Below are 13,558 nucleotides of genomic sequence, written 5' to 3'. Positions count from 1 at the left end.
GCAAGAAATATCTCCTTAACCTACACGGTTAAGGAGATATTTTCCTAAAAAGGGGCACCTATGTCTATGGCGCATGCGTGCCGTAGAAACCGGCGCAAGCGCACTGAGCATGCCGTCAGTGAAGGCTAACATGCCGTCACTGACGACTCCCATGCGCATGCGCCGGAGTGACGTCATCGCTGCTCCTGCCACTCACAGCGACGGAGCAGCGATACCCGGAAGGAAGATGGACGCTTTGTGCAACAGGGGACAGCGGTGACATTGCTGGCTGCTGTGTCAGGTAAGTGACACATAATGGGCTACTATACGATGCATAGTAGTCCATTATGCTTTACCTTTGCAGGGAAACAAAGAGGAAGTAAACCCATCAGGGTTTACTTCCTCTTTAAATGGCTGCTAAATTGGGGCCTGCTCAACACTCCTCTACCTAACTCTCAAATGCATCAGTCACCAACAGCACTCACTCTGAATCCATGTCACAATACATCTGCACCAACCCATCGGTAACTCTGGCTACTTTATACACCTGCCAGTTGCAGGATGAGTCCTGTTATTTTCAATATTCATTGCACTTGAACTTGTTTTTTTTCTGATTTTGCACTCTCAATGAATGTCCTAGATGAGTGTGACACCAATTTTGCTTCACACTCTTACCCCCCCCCCCCCCCCCCTGAGAAATAAGAGGTGCTAAGCACCCTCTCATCATTTATCACCTTATTTTGTTTGTATTCAAATCCTGTTTTATACTATACAGTTTATTACTAAGTTTAAGCCAAGTTAATTGTGGATTGATATTATCCTGTTCTTTTTTATTACATATGTTTTTTTCTTTTCTGTTTTCATCTCAGTGTGCAACTCTTGAAGGTGTAACTCTTGAACTCCTCACCCCCTCTAGTGGTAAATGTACAACATGTCTCTTACCATCACATTCATCCATGTCAAAGGCCTAAACTCTCCATTTAAGTGGAGTCATGATAGCTGTAAGCTCCTCGGTCTCCTTCCAACTCCTTTACTCAGAGCTTGACCCTGATGGCAGGAACACCATCCTAAATGCCTCCATCAACAACCACAATATGACCATTTCCAACATTTATGCCCCAAACACTAATCAAAAGCATTTTTATAAGGTTACTATGAAGAAACTGGAACCCTTTAGGCAAGGACCCTCAATCAACATATTTTGCTCTCCAGATGAAGCCACGTGGTAGGTGGTGTAACGCATAGAGGTAGAACCTGGTGGTGACATGCGTAAGACCTGTTGGATTTTAAATATGTTATATGCTGTTTTCTTATTGAAAAAGGGGTGAGTTTAATAGATTTAGCTGGGTGGGTGAGGTTTATTCCATTTAACACTTGGTACTGCACTATTGGAGGCACTTTATATTTTTGCATGTCGGTCTGGAGTTGCTGGTGATCATCACAGAGTATACGAGGTGCAAAGCGTGGTTGATCCCTGCAGGACCTTGGTGGGGACCATTAAAGATCAGCGTGGAGCCTTTTTCCTGATGGGAATTATCATTAGTTGTGAGCGAGTTTGACCCTTTCAGTTCCCAGAAGAGGTGAAGCTGTTATAGCTGCAAAGGGTGGGCCAACTCAATATTGAACCCTAAGGACTAAGACTGGGATACCATTAAAGTTCATGTGTGTGTGTAAAGGCGGTCGTCCCAATACTTTTGGTAAAATAGTGTATATAATATATAACATAACTGACCCCTGTTGTGTCCAGAGCACCTGCACCAATCACGGTATGTCATGCCTAGACAGACACCTTTCTTGATGTTCTTATCATCCCCCTACATAACAGCTTTATTCTTTATCATAGCGCCCCATCCCGCCTCTCTGTTCCCATCCTGCACTCTGTCTGGGCTGGAATGCATGCACATTTCAACATAGAGGACCAAAATCTAGACTGTCCCCTCCTCTCGGGATTGCATCCTCCAACGTTTTCTTTTCCATTACGTGAAGCAGCAATTGTACAAATCTTATTTATAAAAAAAAAAGAAAATCTCCATTTGTATCCATTTATATCCATCATCAATTAGATCAACATGACACATCCTAGATGAACATTGTGGTTTTATTTTAAGCCAGCAGGTGGTGCTCTAGTCTCCTTTTCACCTGTAAGCCTTCCATTCTTCTCAGCTGTGCTGAAGGAAATTCCTGTTATTTACACATCTCAAAATTTTCATCATAGCAGTGACTCTATCGTTATGACAGCACAGACTGCGCCCTTGTCACAGCAGTGACTCCGCCCCTTTCACAGCAGTGACCCCTCCCTTATCACAGCAGGGACCCGCCCCTTTCACAGCAGTGACTCCTCCCTTATCACAGAAGTGGCTGCACCTCTTATTACACAGCCCAGTACAAGGATTCAATCAGACTGACCGAGCACTAAAGCAAGCAGTTGTACTGTGCAGTCACTTTATCTAAGACACAGAGCTCTGACAGTCCTTAATCATGTGATGCTTATATAAATCATATATAATAATACTGACCCCGCCCCTTATAATTTTTTTTTGATTATTAAGAAAATTTAAAAACAGAGAATCTTCATGCAGCCCGTTCATTCTATGTATGTCATGAACAGAACACGTATGATCCTATCATCAGAGTCTGCGGATTGGCTGGGATATCCTCCAATCAGTGTCGGTTCGCCGCTCGGGACTGTTCTTGGCGCCTGCGCTCTTCAATCAGAAGCTTCTGAAAGACACAGAAGAGTTGCAATCACCCCCAAATAAATGTTCCACCACTTCCAACATGATAGAAAGGGGCATCTGAAGGAAAAAATAAAAAATTGGTTTTGATTTTGATGGGACAGGAAAGGGTTGGACCCTCTGTCAGGATTTAAATGCTGACCATGTCCCCTCTGTGGAGATTCACCTCCGATTTGTTCTGGTGACCATTAAAAGTGATGAGAATATTCCACAAACTGAGTTGTTACCAGAACCTCGAAAAGAGGAGAAATCTCCCAATGGGGACAATTGTTCTGCTGACAATTGTCTGAAAGGAGAATTCTTTTTGGAGTGATTTCCTCTCACTTCCTGTTGTGTCTACATGACAGGAAGTGAAGGGAATTTTCTAAATAAGAGATACAAATGAGAAAAAAATCAAAAATATATATGTAAAAAAGCTTCAGAAATGCTTTAGCAGTTTTTACTTTCAAAATAATATTTTATACACAGAGCTGCCACTAGAGGGCACTCCTGTCTGTGTGAAGATCGGGATGTGAAGATTGATCACAAGTAGATTGGACCGTTACACTAAGCTGCCTCTAGAGGGTGCTCCTGTCTGGGTGATGATTGGTCACAAGGTTTAAGAGGAAGTAAACCCTGATGAGTTTACTTCCTCTTTCATTCCCTGCAAAGGCAAAGCATAATGGACTACTATGCATCGCATAGTAGCCCATTATGTGTCACTTACCTGACACAGGAGCCAGCGAAGTCGCCGCTGTCCCCTGTAGTCCGCCGCATCCATCTTGTTGGTGGGGTCTCTCCGCCGCTGTCATTCGGCGAAGCCGTCACTACCGCGCATGCGCACGGGAGCCGACACACGCGGCAGCTCCGTCGCTGAGAATGCCGCGCTCAGTGCACCTGCGCGCTGCTGTCTTCAGCGCATGCGCCGTAGACACGGTGCCTGTTTTCGGTATTGCTTGGACCTACAGGTAAGCCTTAATCTAGGCTTACCTGTAGGTCAAAGTGGTTTGTAAGGGTTTACAACCACTTTAATCCAGCCATGATAAAGAGTGGTCACTAAAGACCAGAAAAAAAAATGCAGATAACACAGGAAGTGTACAGAGGACACGGGACAGATAACACAGGAAATGTACAGAGGACACACGACAGATAATACGGGAAGTGTAAAGAGGACACGGGACAGATAACACAGGAAGTGTATAGCGGACACGGGACAGATAACACAGGAAATGTACAGAGGACACACGACAGATAACACAGGAAGTGTACAGAGGACATGGAACAGATAACATAGGAAGTGTACAGAGGACACACAATAGATAACACAGGAAGTGTACAGAGGACTCGGGACAGATAACACAGGAAGTGTACAGAGGACACACGATAGATAATACAGGAAATGTACAGAGGACACACGATAGATAACACAGGAAATGTACAGAGGACACATGACAGATAATACAGGAAGTGTACAGAGGGCACGGGACAGATAACACAGGACGTGTACAGAGGACATGGAACAGATAACACAGGAAGTGTACAGAGGACACACGATAGATAACACAGGAAGTGTACAGAGGACTCGGGACAGATAACACAGGAAGTGTACAGAGGACACACGATAGATAACACAGGAAATGTACAGAGGACACATGACAGATAATACAGGAAGTGTACAGAGGACACGGGACAGATAACACAGGACGTGTACAGAGGACATGAAGATAGGGAGAGGATACAGTACAGATAATCTCCCACATTGCAGTGATCTCTCCATCCTCACACATATTGCAAAGTTCTCAGGCTCAGACTCACAATGAACAAGGTGCAGGCCATCAGCATTGCTTTCATGGGGACATGGAGGTCCATCGGGAAATTGATAGTATAGTTTTCTTTAGAGCTAAATCCCCGCCATACACGTGTGATGACCCCAATTTGAGTTGCTTTGTCCGTAGATAGAACCTGGAGAGAGAAGACAGGGGAGCATGATCATGATGACCACCAGAGTGTCTACATGGAGAACAGCAATCATACAGGAGGACATTACACCATTTCTATATAAAGGCTTAAATATTAACAGTTCCTTTTCCTAGAAAATTCTCCAAATATAACTGAATCTATTTATGCTGGAAAAAGTACCGTAAGAAACTTCCCTTAAAGTATTCTGATACCTCATAATTATCCCAGCTGCACAAGTCACATTTGGTTTTATAGTCTCCCTCCTCCAACTCTGCCAGCATCTGATTTTCTGAAATCTGTGTTCTCTAAAATAACTCTACAAGGAGTCTTCATAAGACAGACTGCTTCCTCCTTCATCAAATTTCATACTTCCTTCTACTTCCCTTCAGACATTGTATGATGGAGAAGAAGGTTCAAGCTGATGGGTCAAAGTTCAACTAAAGTCAAAATGTTTTATTTTGGAAGATTTCCCCTCTATTCTTGTTCTGGTGGCATCACAACTGAACAATTTACATGTATCCTGTCTAGAGGAATGTCTTCAGCAGTGCAGTTGCCCCTGCAATCATTTACTGATTATTTGCTTTGGACATTATTACAGAAGATATCAAATGTTGGAATCCTGCAGATTCAGAGGTGACCAGAATGGTGAACCACAAAGTACATTTTGGCAGTTCAAAAACGCTATACTATACAGTGAAATGTTTGTGGACCCATGTCCATCACACCTATATGAGCTGGTTGGATATCCCATTAAAAAATCATGGTCATTTATATGGAGTTGCCCCACTTTGTGGCTATAACATCCTCTACTCTTCCTCAAAGACTTTCCACAATGTTTTGGAGGATGTTTGTGGGAATTTGTGCCCATTTGTGCCCATTTGTAAGGTCAGGTACTGATGTTGGATTAAAACACTTGGCTCACCATCAATGTGCCAACTTATCCCAAAGGTGTTCAGTAGGGTTGAGGTCAGGGATCTGTGCAGGACACTTGAGTTCCTCCACACCAAACTGGTCAAACCGTGTTTTAACGGAGTTGGCCTTGTAGACAAGGGAACAGTCATAGTGGAAGAGAAAAGGGTCTTCACCAAGCTGTTACCACAAGGTTGGAAGAGCACAATTGTATATAATGTCTTTGAATGATGTAATATTAAGAATAACCTTTGCAGAGAACACCTGAACTCATTTAGAAGTAGAGCCAAAGGTGGAACACGGATAGACCGGGTTGGCCTGGGAAACATAAGATAGGGTAACAGGCAATAAAAGGCCACAGTGGGTGGTGGGACAGGTCAGGAACTTTGATAAAATGTTAAGGCACTCCAGCAAGGCCGGGCGGTGTCAAATAGTCTCCCAGTACCCAGAACAAAGTAGTAATGATGTTATTTAAATACATATACATATGAAGAACTTCAGCTCAGTTCATGAAACAACAAAGAGTTCAAATAATACATTTCAAAGAAACAATCAGCCATCCACTGATCCAGTGAAGGTATCTTGAAAACTTGACCACACACTTTGTGCCTTCCACCAGCGACAACAATGGCCTCTTACCAAATTAACTGGATCCCCATAACAGAGATGAAACAGGCATGTTCATCAATGACCATCCAGGCATCCAACCACGGTGAAAGGACTCCACCAGCCTCAGGCTCCAAAATTGGACTAAACAGCCTTTATACTCATAAAGGGTAACAGGGGCTGCACTTATTTATTATAAAAAAAAAACATATACTTACAAAGATAAAAACAGACACAGCATGTAACAACAAATAGTAGTGCCTCACCGGTGTCCACCTAGTGGGCGTAGTAACATCACAATTTAAGCACGACTCATTTCAATGTAAAACAGCCTCATCAGGGGAACAGTAGCACAACAAGTGACATCTAGTACAGTTTATATAGACTCTGCTGCTTCTACTGTAATGCCCATAAATATAACTAGACCTACCCCAAAATAGCTCTGGTCAAACACCAAAAACTAAAGAAGAAATGTGGACAAAAACAATTCTCCATAGTAAAAGAAGGGAAGAAAGGAGTATAAAAAAGGTATCCATAGAGGATCAAACACAAGAGGGCAATTCAATCAAATTGAAGGGAAATAGGACTTATCATAAAATAATTGTATACCTAAGTATACAGTATATGCCATCTATTGCTCAAAAGCCAATATGACAAATAACCACTTCAGCCCCGGAAGAATTGGCTGCTCAATGACCAGGCCATTTTTTGTGATTTAGGACTACGTTGCTTTAACTGACAATTGCGTTACATTTGATCACCTCTGCGGTTTTTATTTTTGTGCTATAAAAAAAAAGAAGAGCAACAATTTTGAAAAAAAAAACACAATAATTTTTACTTTTTTGCTATAATAAATATCCCAATTAAAAAAAAAAAACAATTTTTTTCCTCAGTTTAGGCTGATGTGTATTCTTCTACATATTTTTGGTTTAAAAAAAATCACTGTAATCAATGGAATCGGGAAGGCATTCTTAATCGTGACACGATTGAGACCCCTATAATCTATACAAGGTCTCAGTTCAAAAAGAAGAAACCAGCACCAACAGGAGACGAGGCTTTGTGAATGAAACCTAGAGAAAGTGAGTCAGCAACATACTCCCCCATGGCCTTATCCTCCAAGACTGACAAAGGGTAAACTCCGCCACAAGGAGGTATGGCTCCAGGTTGAAGGTCAATTGCGCAATCATATGACCGGTGTGGAGGCAAACTACCGGCCTGACCTTTATCAAAGACATCGCTAAAATCACAGTACTCCTCCGGCAGGGAGGGGAGTGAAGCGGTGCACAGGACCTTGGATACCTTCAGGAACTATGTCTCACTGCATTGTGGTGACTAGGAGAGAACCTCAGCACGGAGCCAATCAAAAGAGGGGTTGTGCCTCTTTAACCAAGGATAACCAATAACCAGCGGAAACCTGGGTGAGGAAATAACTTGGAATTGGATTATCTCATGGTGAAGAGTCCCTATGGCTATGGACAACGGAACCGTCTCATGAGTCACATGGGCAGACTGTAAAGGTCTCCCGTCAAGAACCACAATGGCAAGTGGGGTGTCATGCAGCTGCAGCGGAATCGAGTGCTGCGAAACAAATGCAGCATCAATGAACAGGCCTGCAGCCCCAGAGTCGATTAGAGCCTGTATCTCGATGGACGACTCAGCCCAAGAAAGGGTGACCGAAACCAGGGGCTTATCCTTCTGGATAACTGGGGACGAAACAACGTCACCTGAGGTCTGTCCATGAAAGGACCTCAAGGTTCGGGCGTTCCCTGGGTGGGTAGGACAAGACTTCAAAAAGTGACCTGCCTGGCCACAATAAAGGCACAATCTCTCCCTCTTCCTAAAGGCTCTCTCATATGCAGAGAGACGCGTGAAGCCCAGGTGCATGGGTTCATCTTCACTGACCGACTTGGTACCAGGAGGCATGGGAGGTGAGGGAGACATGGGTGGGACTACAAAGCTGGGAGGCAAACGTACAGGAGGCTTCTGCAAGTGCTCCTTAAGAGAAAGTCTTTCTCCGAGTCTGGTCCAATGAGGATGGCAAACAAGATCAAGCTCTCAGCTCAGTGGGTATATCTCAGGCTGCTATCTCATCCTTGATGGAATCCGAGAGACCATGAGAAAAAGCAGCCATGAGGGCCTCATTGTTCCAAGCAACCTCTGCTGCCAGAGTACGGAATTCAATGGCGTAGTCGGCAACAGTTCTCGTACTCTGTTTGATGGACATGAGGCACTTGGCAGCAGAAGCGGAGCATGCGGGAATGTCAAATACCCTTTTAAAAGAGGCCACAAACTGAGGGTAACTCAAGACAACAGGTTTTTGCGTCTCCCATAGAGGGTTAGCCCAGGCCAAGGCTCTCTCAGAAAGCAAGGATATCACGAAACCTACTTTGCTTCTGTCTGTGGGAAACGGCTGGGGCAGCATCTCGAAGTATATCTCAACCTGATTGAAAAACCCTCTGCATTGAACTGGATCACCCCCAAATCACTGGGGAAGTGGAGCAGAACCAGACATACCTCTTTTAGAGGTAATACTCGAGGCGGGTGCCTGCACAGAGACTGGCGCAGCAGCAGGGACGGCCTGCCACTCAGGTTGAGGTGTGCGACTCAGGAGCGTTTGTAACGCCATGGCAAACTGATCCATGTGGTGATCTTGCTCATCCTATCTGGAAAAAATATTACCAACAAGTGGATTGACTGTATCTTCTGAATGCATGGCCTTCGCCTATTGTCAGAAACCATGAATCAGACTGAGACAGAAGTACAATTAAATCACACTTGATTATTAAATAAAAATAAAAAGGTAAATAGAAAAAGCGTAGTCAAAGCATATCCAGAGTTCAGTAACCGGATAGAGTAGTCAGCCAGGCCAGAGTTCAATAACCAAATCGGGTAATCAGCCAGGCCAGGAGTCAGGCATCCAAGTAGAGCAACAGCAAGCAGGATAAGGAGCCAGAAGGGATGTCAGCAAGCCAATCTTTAAACATAACTGCAGGAGATGGTTTCTAGTGATGTGGCCAAGGCGAAGGCAGAGGTGAAGTGAGCTGGACAGCTTTAAGTAGGCAGGTCAGACGAGCATGATCAGGAGCAGCTGGTAACTGTGGAGAGAGATGAGAGCTGCCAATTAGCCGACAGCTGAGCAGCCAGCCCAGAGAAGGAAGGGCTAAGCCAGCCCTGACAGTCATCTATCTAACGCCTCCAAAAAATTAATTCCACAGGTGCTCAATCAAAAATCGGCACCTCCTTCTCTGAGCTTTGGCCAAACAGACCAAATGTGACATCAAATGTGCACAGGAAACACATTTCCAAGCCAGCAACCCACCCTCCTGTACCAACAAGAATTTTAGCACTGTTTACACAGCCAATGTGGCCCAGAAGAAGAAAGGAGTCCTAATCGCTCTTAAAAACTCTTTGGCTTTCCACCCCTCACAATGCCTTAAGGACCCTGAAGATTGCTATATAATTTTAACTTGCCACATCAATAACGCCCCCTAGACCATTTTCAATGTATACGTAATAACAATCACCAAGCCTGAATTCTACGAAAGCTGCATAAAAAAGTTGAGGCGATGCAGCACGGTGTGATTATTTGGTGTGGAGACTTCAACAGCACCCCTGACCCTGAATTGGACTCGTCTTCCCACATCAAGCGAGGAAGACCAGCTTTAAACTCTCTCCTGCATGATTTACGCTTATATGATGTCTGGAGATGCCTCCACGCAGACGAAAAAGACTTTATGTTCTTTTCTCCGTGCCGCAATTCATATTCACGCATTGACCTCTTTGTAACGGACCCCTGGACTCTACAAAAAGTCTCCTCTTCACATATCCACCTAACTCAGGGGTCTCAACCTGGTGTCCCTCCAGCTGTTGCGAAACTACAAGTCCCATGAGGCTTTGCAAGGCTGACAGTTTTAAGCATGACTCCCACACTCAGAGGCATGATGGGACTTGTAGTTTTGCAACAGCTGGAGGGCCGCCAGTTTGAGACCCCTGACCTAACTACTTGGACAGACCACTCCCCTGTGAGTATAACTATAGAGGACACTGCCAAAGTCACCCCTGCATATCTTTGGAGGCTATATACCAGGATACTGCAATCTGAACCATACGCCCAAATACTACACGACAATCTAGTGTCATTCTTTACGCAAAACAAAAACTGTTTTATGGACTCTTTATTCAACTGGGAGCTAGGGATAGGAGGCAGAGGAGGCAGCGAATGAACAAACTCTTAGCAGACATCCAATCGATTGATCTCCTTAACAAACAACATCCCACACAAGCAATTAAATCTCAATTAACCGGTTCCCGACCAGCGCACACCGATTTACGTCGGCAGAATGGCACGGGCAGGCATATTGGTGTACAGGTACGTCCAATCTTCAATGCCGCCCTGCCAGCGTGAGCGCACCGCCAGCGGAGCGCTTGCGTGCTGGTCGGGACCCCCGTGAGTCCGGTCGCGGGTCCCGCGGACTCGATCGCCGCGGGCATACCCGCGATCGTCTCACGGGACGGCTGAATGGAGAAATGCCGTTGTAAACAGCATTTCTCCATTCTGCCTAGCAACTAGTGACGCTGATCTCTGCTCCATGTGATTGGAGCAGAGATCAATGTTCACTAAATGAAAGCCCAACCCCCCCACAGTTAGTAACACACCCCTAGGAACACTTAACCCCTACACTGCCACCCACTGGTTAACCCCTTCACTGCTAGTGCCATTTACACAGGAATCACTGCATTTATATAGCAGTGATTGCTGTATAACTGACAATGGTCCCAAAAATGTGTCAAAAATGTCCGATGTGTCCGCCATAATGTCGCAGTCACAATAAAAATCGCAAAAAAAAAGAAAAAGGAAGAGAATTCCCCCAAAAAAAAAAAAAAAATCGCTGATCGATGCCATTACTAGTAAAAAAAAATAATAAAAAAAAATTATTAATAAAAATGCCATAAAACTATCTATTTTGTAAACGCTATAACTTTTGCGCAAACCAATCAATAATCGCTTATTGCGATTTTTTTTTACCAAAAATATGTAGAAGAATACGTATCGGCCTAAACTTAGAGAAAATTATTTTTATATATATTTTTGGGGGATATTTATTATAACAAAAAGTAAAAAATAATGCGTTTTTTTTCAAAATTGTCGCTCTATTTTTGTTTATAGCGCAAAAAATAAAAACCGCAGAGGTGATCAAATACCACCAAAAGAAAGCTCTATTTGTGGGAAAAAAAGAACGTAAATTTTGTTTGGGAGCCATGTCGCACGACCGCGCAATTGTCAGTTAAAGCGTCGCAGTGCCGAATCACAAAAAGTGGTCTGGTCTTTGACCAGCAAAATGGTCCGGTCTGTAAGTGGTTAATAGCGCTCAGACTAGACCTCAGAGCTCTTTTATTGGAAATACACGACAGACTCCAAAAACGTCTCAAAATGAGGTTCTACGCTGAAGGAAATAAGCCGGGTAAATTACTCTCCCACCAGATCAAGGGCCACTTCACCAAATCTCCCATTCCCTATGTTTACCATCCCACTACAAATTCCAAATTAAACAACCCGCAAGACATTGCAAATGCATTTAGTGCATACTATAGTAAACTTTACAATCTGAAAGACTAAAGATGCCAGTCCCAACCCACACCCATGCAAATAAAGACCTTCTTAGACTCGGTCCACCTACCTAGTCTAACTCCACTTCAACTAGATGAGCTTAATGCCCCGATCACATCAGAAGAAATTGCAAATGCCATTAAAGCACTACCAAACAACAAAGCACCACCAAACAACAAAGCACCTGGGCCTGATGGTTTTCTGGGAGAGTACTATAAACAATTTAGCCACTTACTTACGGAGTATATTACCCCTCTGTTCAATTCTGCTGCCTCCTTGGCCTCTTTCCCCCAGCAAATGCTGAAAGCTTTAATTATTACGATACCGAAGCCGGGGAAGGAGCCTAACTTAACACAAAATTTCCATCCTATCTCACTACTTAACCATGATGTAAAACTATATGCAAAGGTATTAGCGAACAGGCTGATTGACTTGTTGCTAGTACTGATTCACCCTGACCAGTCAGGCTTCATCAAGGGAAGCCAAACCTCTGATGCGACACGATGAATGATTAACATCATGCATCACGCAGTGACCCATCGAATGCCTTCTTTGCTTCTATGTTTAGATGCGGAGAAGGCATTTGATAGGGTTCACTGGCAGCATTTGAAAATGACGTTAGAAAAATTTGGCTTTCAGGGACATATCCTTTTAGCAATCTTAGCTCTCTACTCCTCCCCTTCAGCTCAAGTTTATTGTTCATCCATGCTATCTACCACTTTTAGCATAACCAATGGTACCAGGCAGGGCTGCCCCCTTTCACCCTTAATATTTGACCTGATGATTGAACCCCTTGCAGCAAAAGTCAGGTCTCAAGTGAACGTTCTGGGTATCAGTGTCGGAGCACAAGATCAGCCTCTTCGCTGATGACGTGATATTTTAACTAACCAACCCTACCTCCTCCCTGGCTTCGGTGCAAACAATACTGGATGAATTCGGTTGTGTCTCATATTATAAAATTAACATATCTAAGTCATACATACTATCTCTACAAAATGTCAAAGCAACAACACTATTTGCAAAGTAACTATCAATATGCATGGTCTAAAGAATCTCTCAGTTACCTTGGCACTACCCTCACAAGCACCACAGCAGCTCTGTAAAGAACCAACTTCATTCCTTTCCTAAACACTCTTCCTAAAGACTTAGAAAAAATATCCAAACTAACGCTCTCCAGCTCAGGTAGACTCACAGCATTCAAAATGCTTAAACTTCCCTTAAACGTGCCCTAAACTGTTTTACTTATTGAGGGCACTACCCATTCCTATACCATTATCCTTCTTTACACAGGTTCAATCCCTTCTTAGAAAATTCATCTGGCAGGGTAGAAAAGCTAGAATAGCACAGCACATCCTAACAAAACACAAAGGAGTGGGTGGGATAGGATATTTTTATATTAGAGATTAATATATTGCGGCAGTACTGGCACATAGCATGGTTTACTCCTGACTCTAAGACCCCTTTCACACCACACCGCACCTTGCGTCGGCGGTAAAACGCCGCTATTTTTAGCAGCGTTTTACCGCCGGATTTGCGGTGGATTTGCGGCGCATTTCGGCCGCTAGCACTTTTACCCCCCGCTAGCGGCCGCGAAAGGGTTAAAACCACCGGCAATACGCCGCAATAGCGGCGTTTTGCCGGCGGCATTACAGCGCTGCCCCATTGATTTCAATGGGCAGCAGCGGTGGAGGAGCGGTAAACACACCGCTCCTTCACCGCTCCGAATAAGCTGCTGGCAGGACTTTTTTCTGACGTCCTGCCAGCGCACCACTGTAGTGTGAAA

General features: G+C 44.1%; 1 protein-coding gene across 1 annotated transcript in view; it reads right to left on the bottom strand.

Annotated features, from left to right (window-relative positions):
* Window positions 1-2,012: 2,012 nt before the first annotated feature.
* LOC143964347 (phospholipid scramblase 1-like) overlaps window positions 2,013-13,558 on the bottom strand; it is a 72,928-nt gene continuing 61,382 nt past the window's right edge. The window contains exons 7-8 of the mRNA XM_077474045.1: window positions 4,509-4,655; window positions 2,013-2,700 (exon numbers count right to left, since the gene is read on the bottom strand). Of these exons, the coding sequence (XP_077330171.1) occupies window positions 2,641-2,700; window positions 4,509-4,655 (207 nt within the window). The 3' untranslated portion in view covers window positions 2,013-2,640. The remainder of the gene's footprint in view (window positions 2,701-4,508; window positions 4,656-13,558) is intronic.

The sequence above is a fragment of the Lithobates pipiens genome, unplaced genomic scaffold, assembly GCF_037356315.1.
Source record: "Lithobates pipiens isolate NorthernLeopardFrog02 unplaced genomic scaffold, aLitPip1_a1.2 Scaffold_8, whole genome shotgun sequence".
In the NCBI taxonomy this organism is placed as follows: domain Eukaryota; kingdom Metazoa; phylum Chordata; class Amphibia; order Anura; family Ranidae; genus Lithobates; species Lithobates pipiens.
Note: the sequence above shows the minus strand (reverse complement) of the source record. Positions and strands in the feature narration are given on the sequence as shown.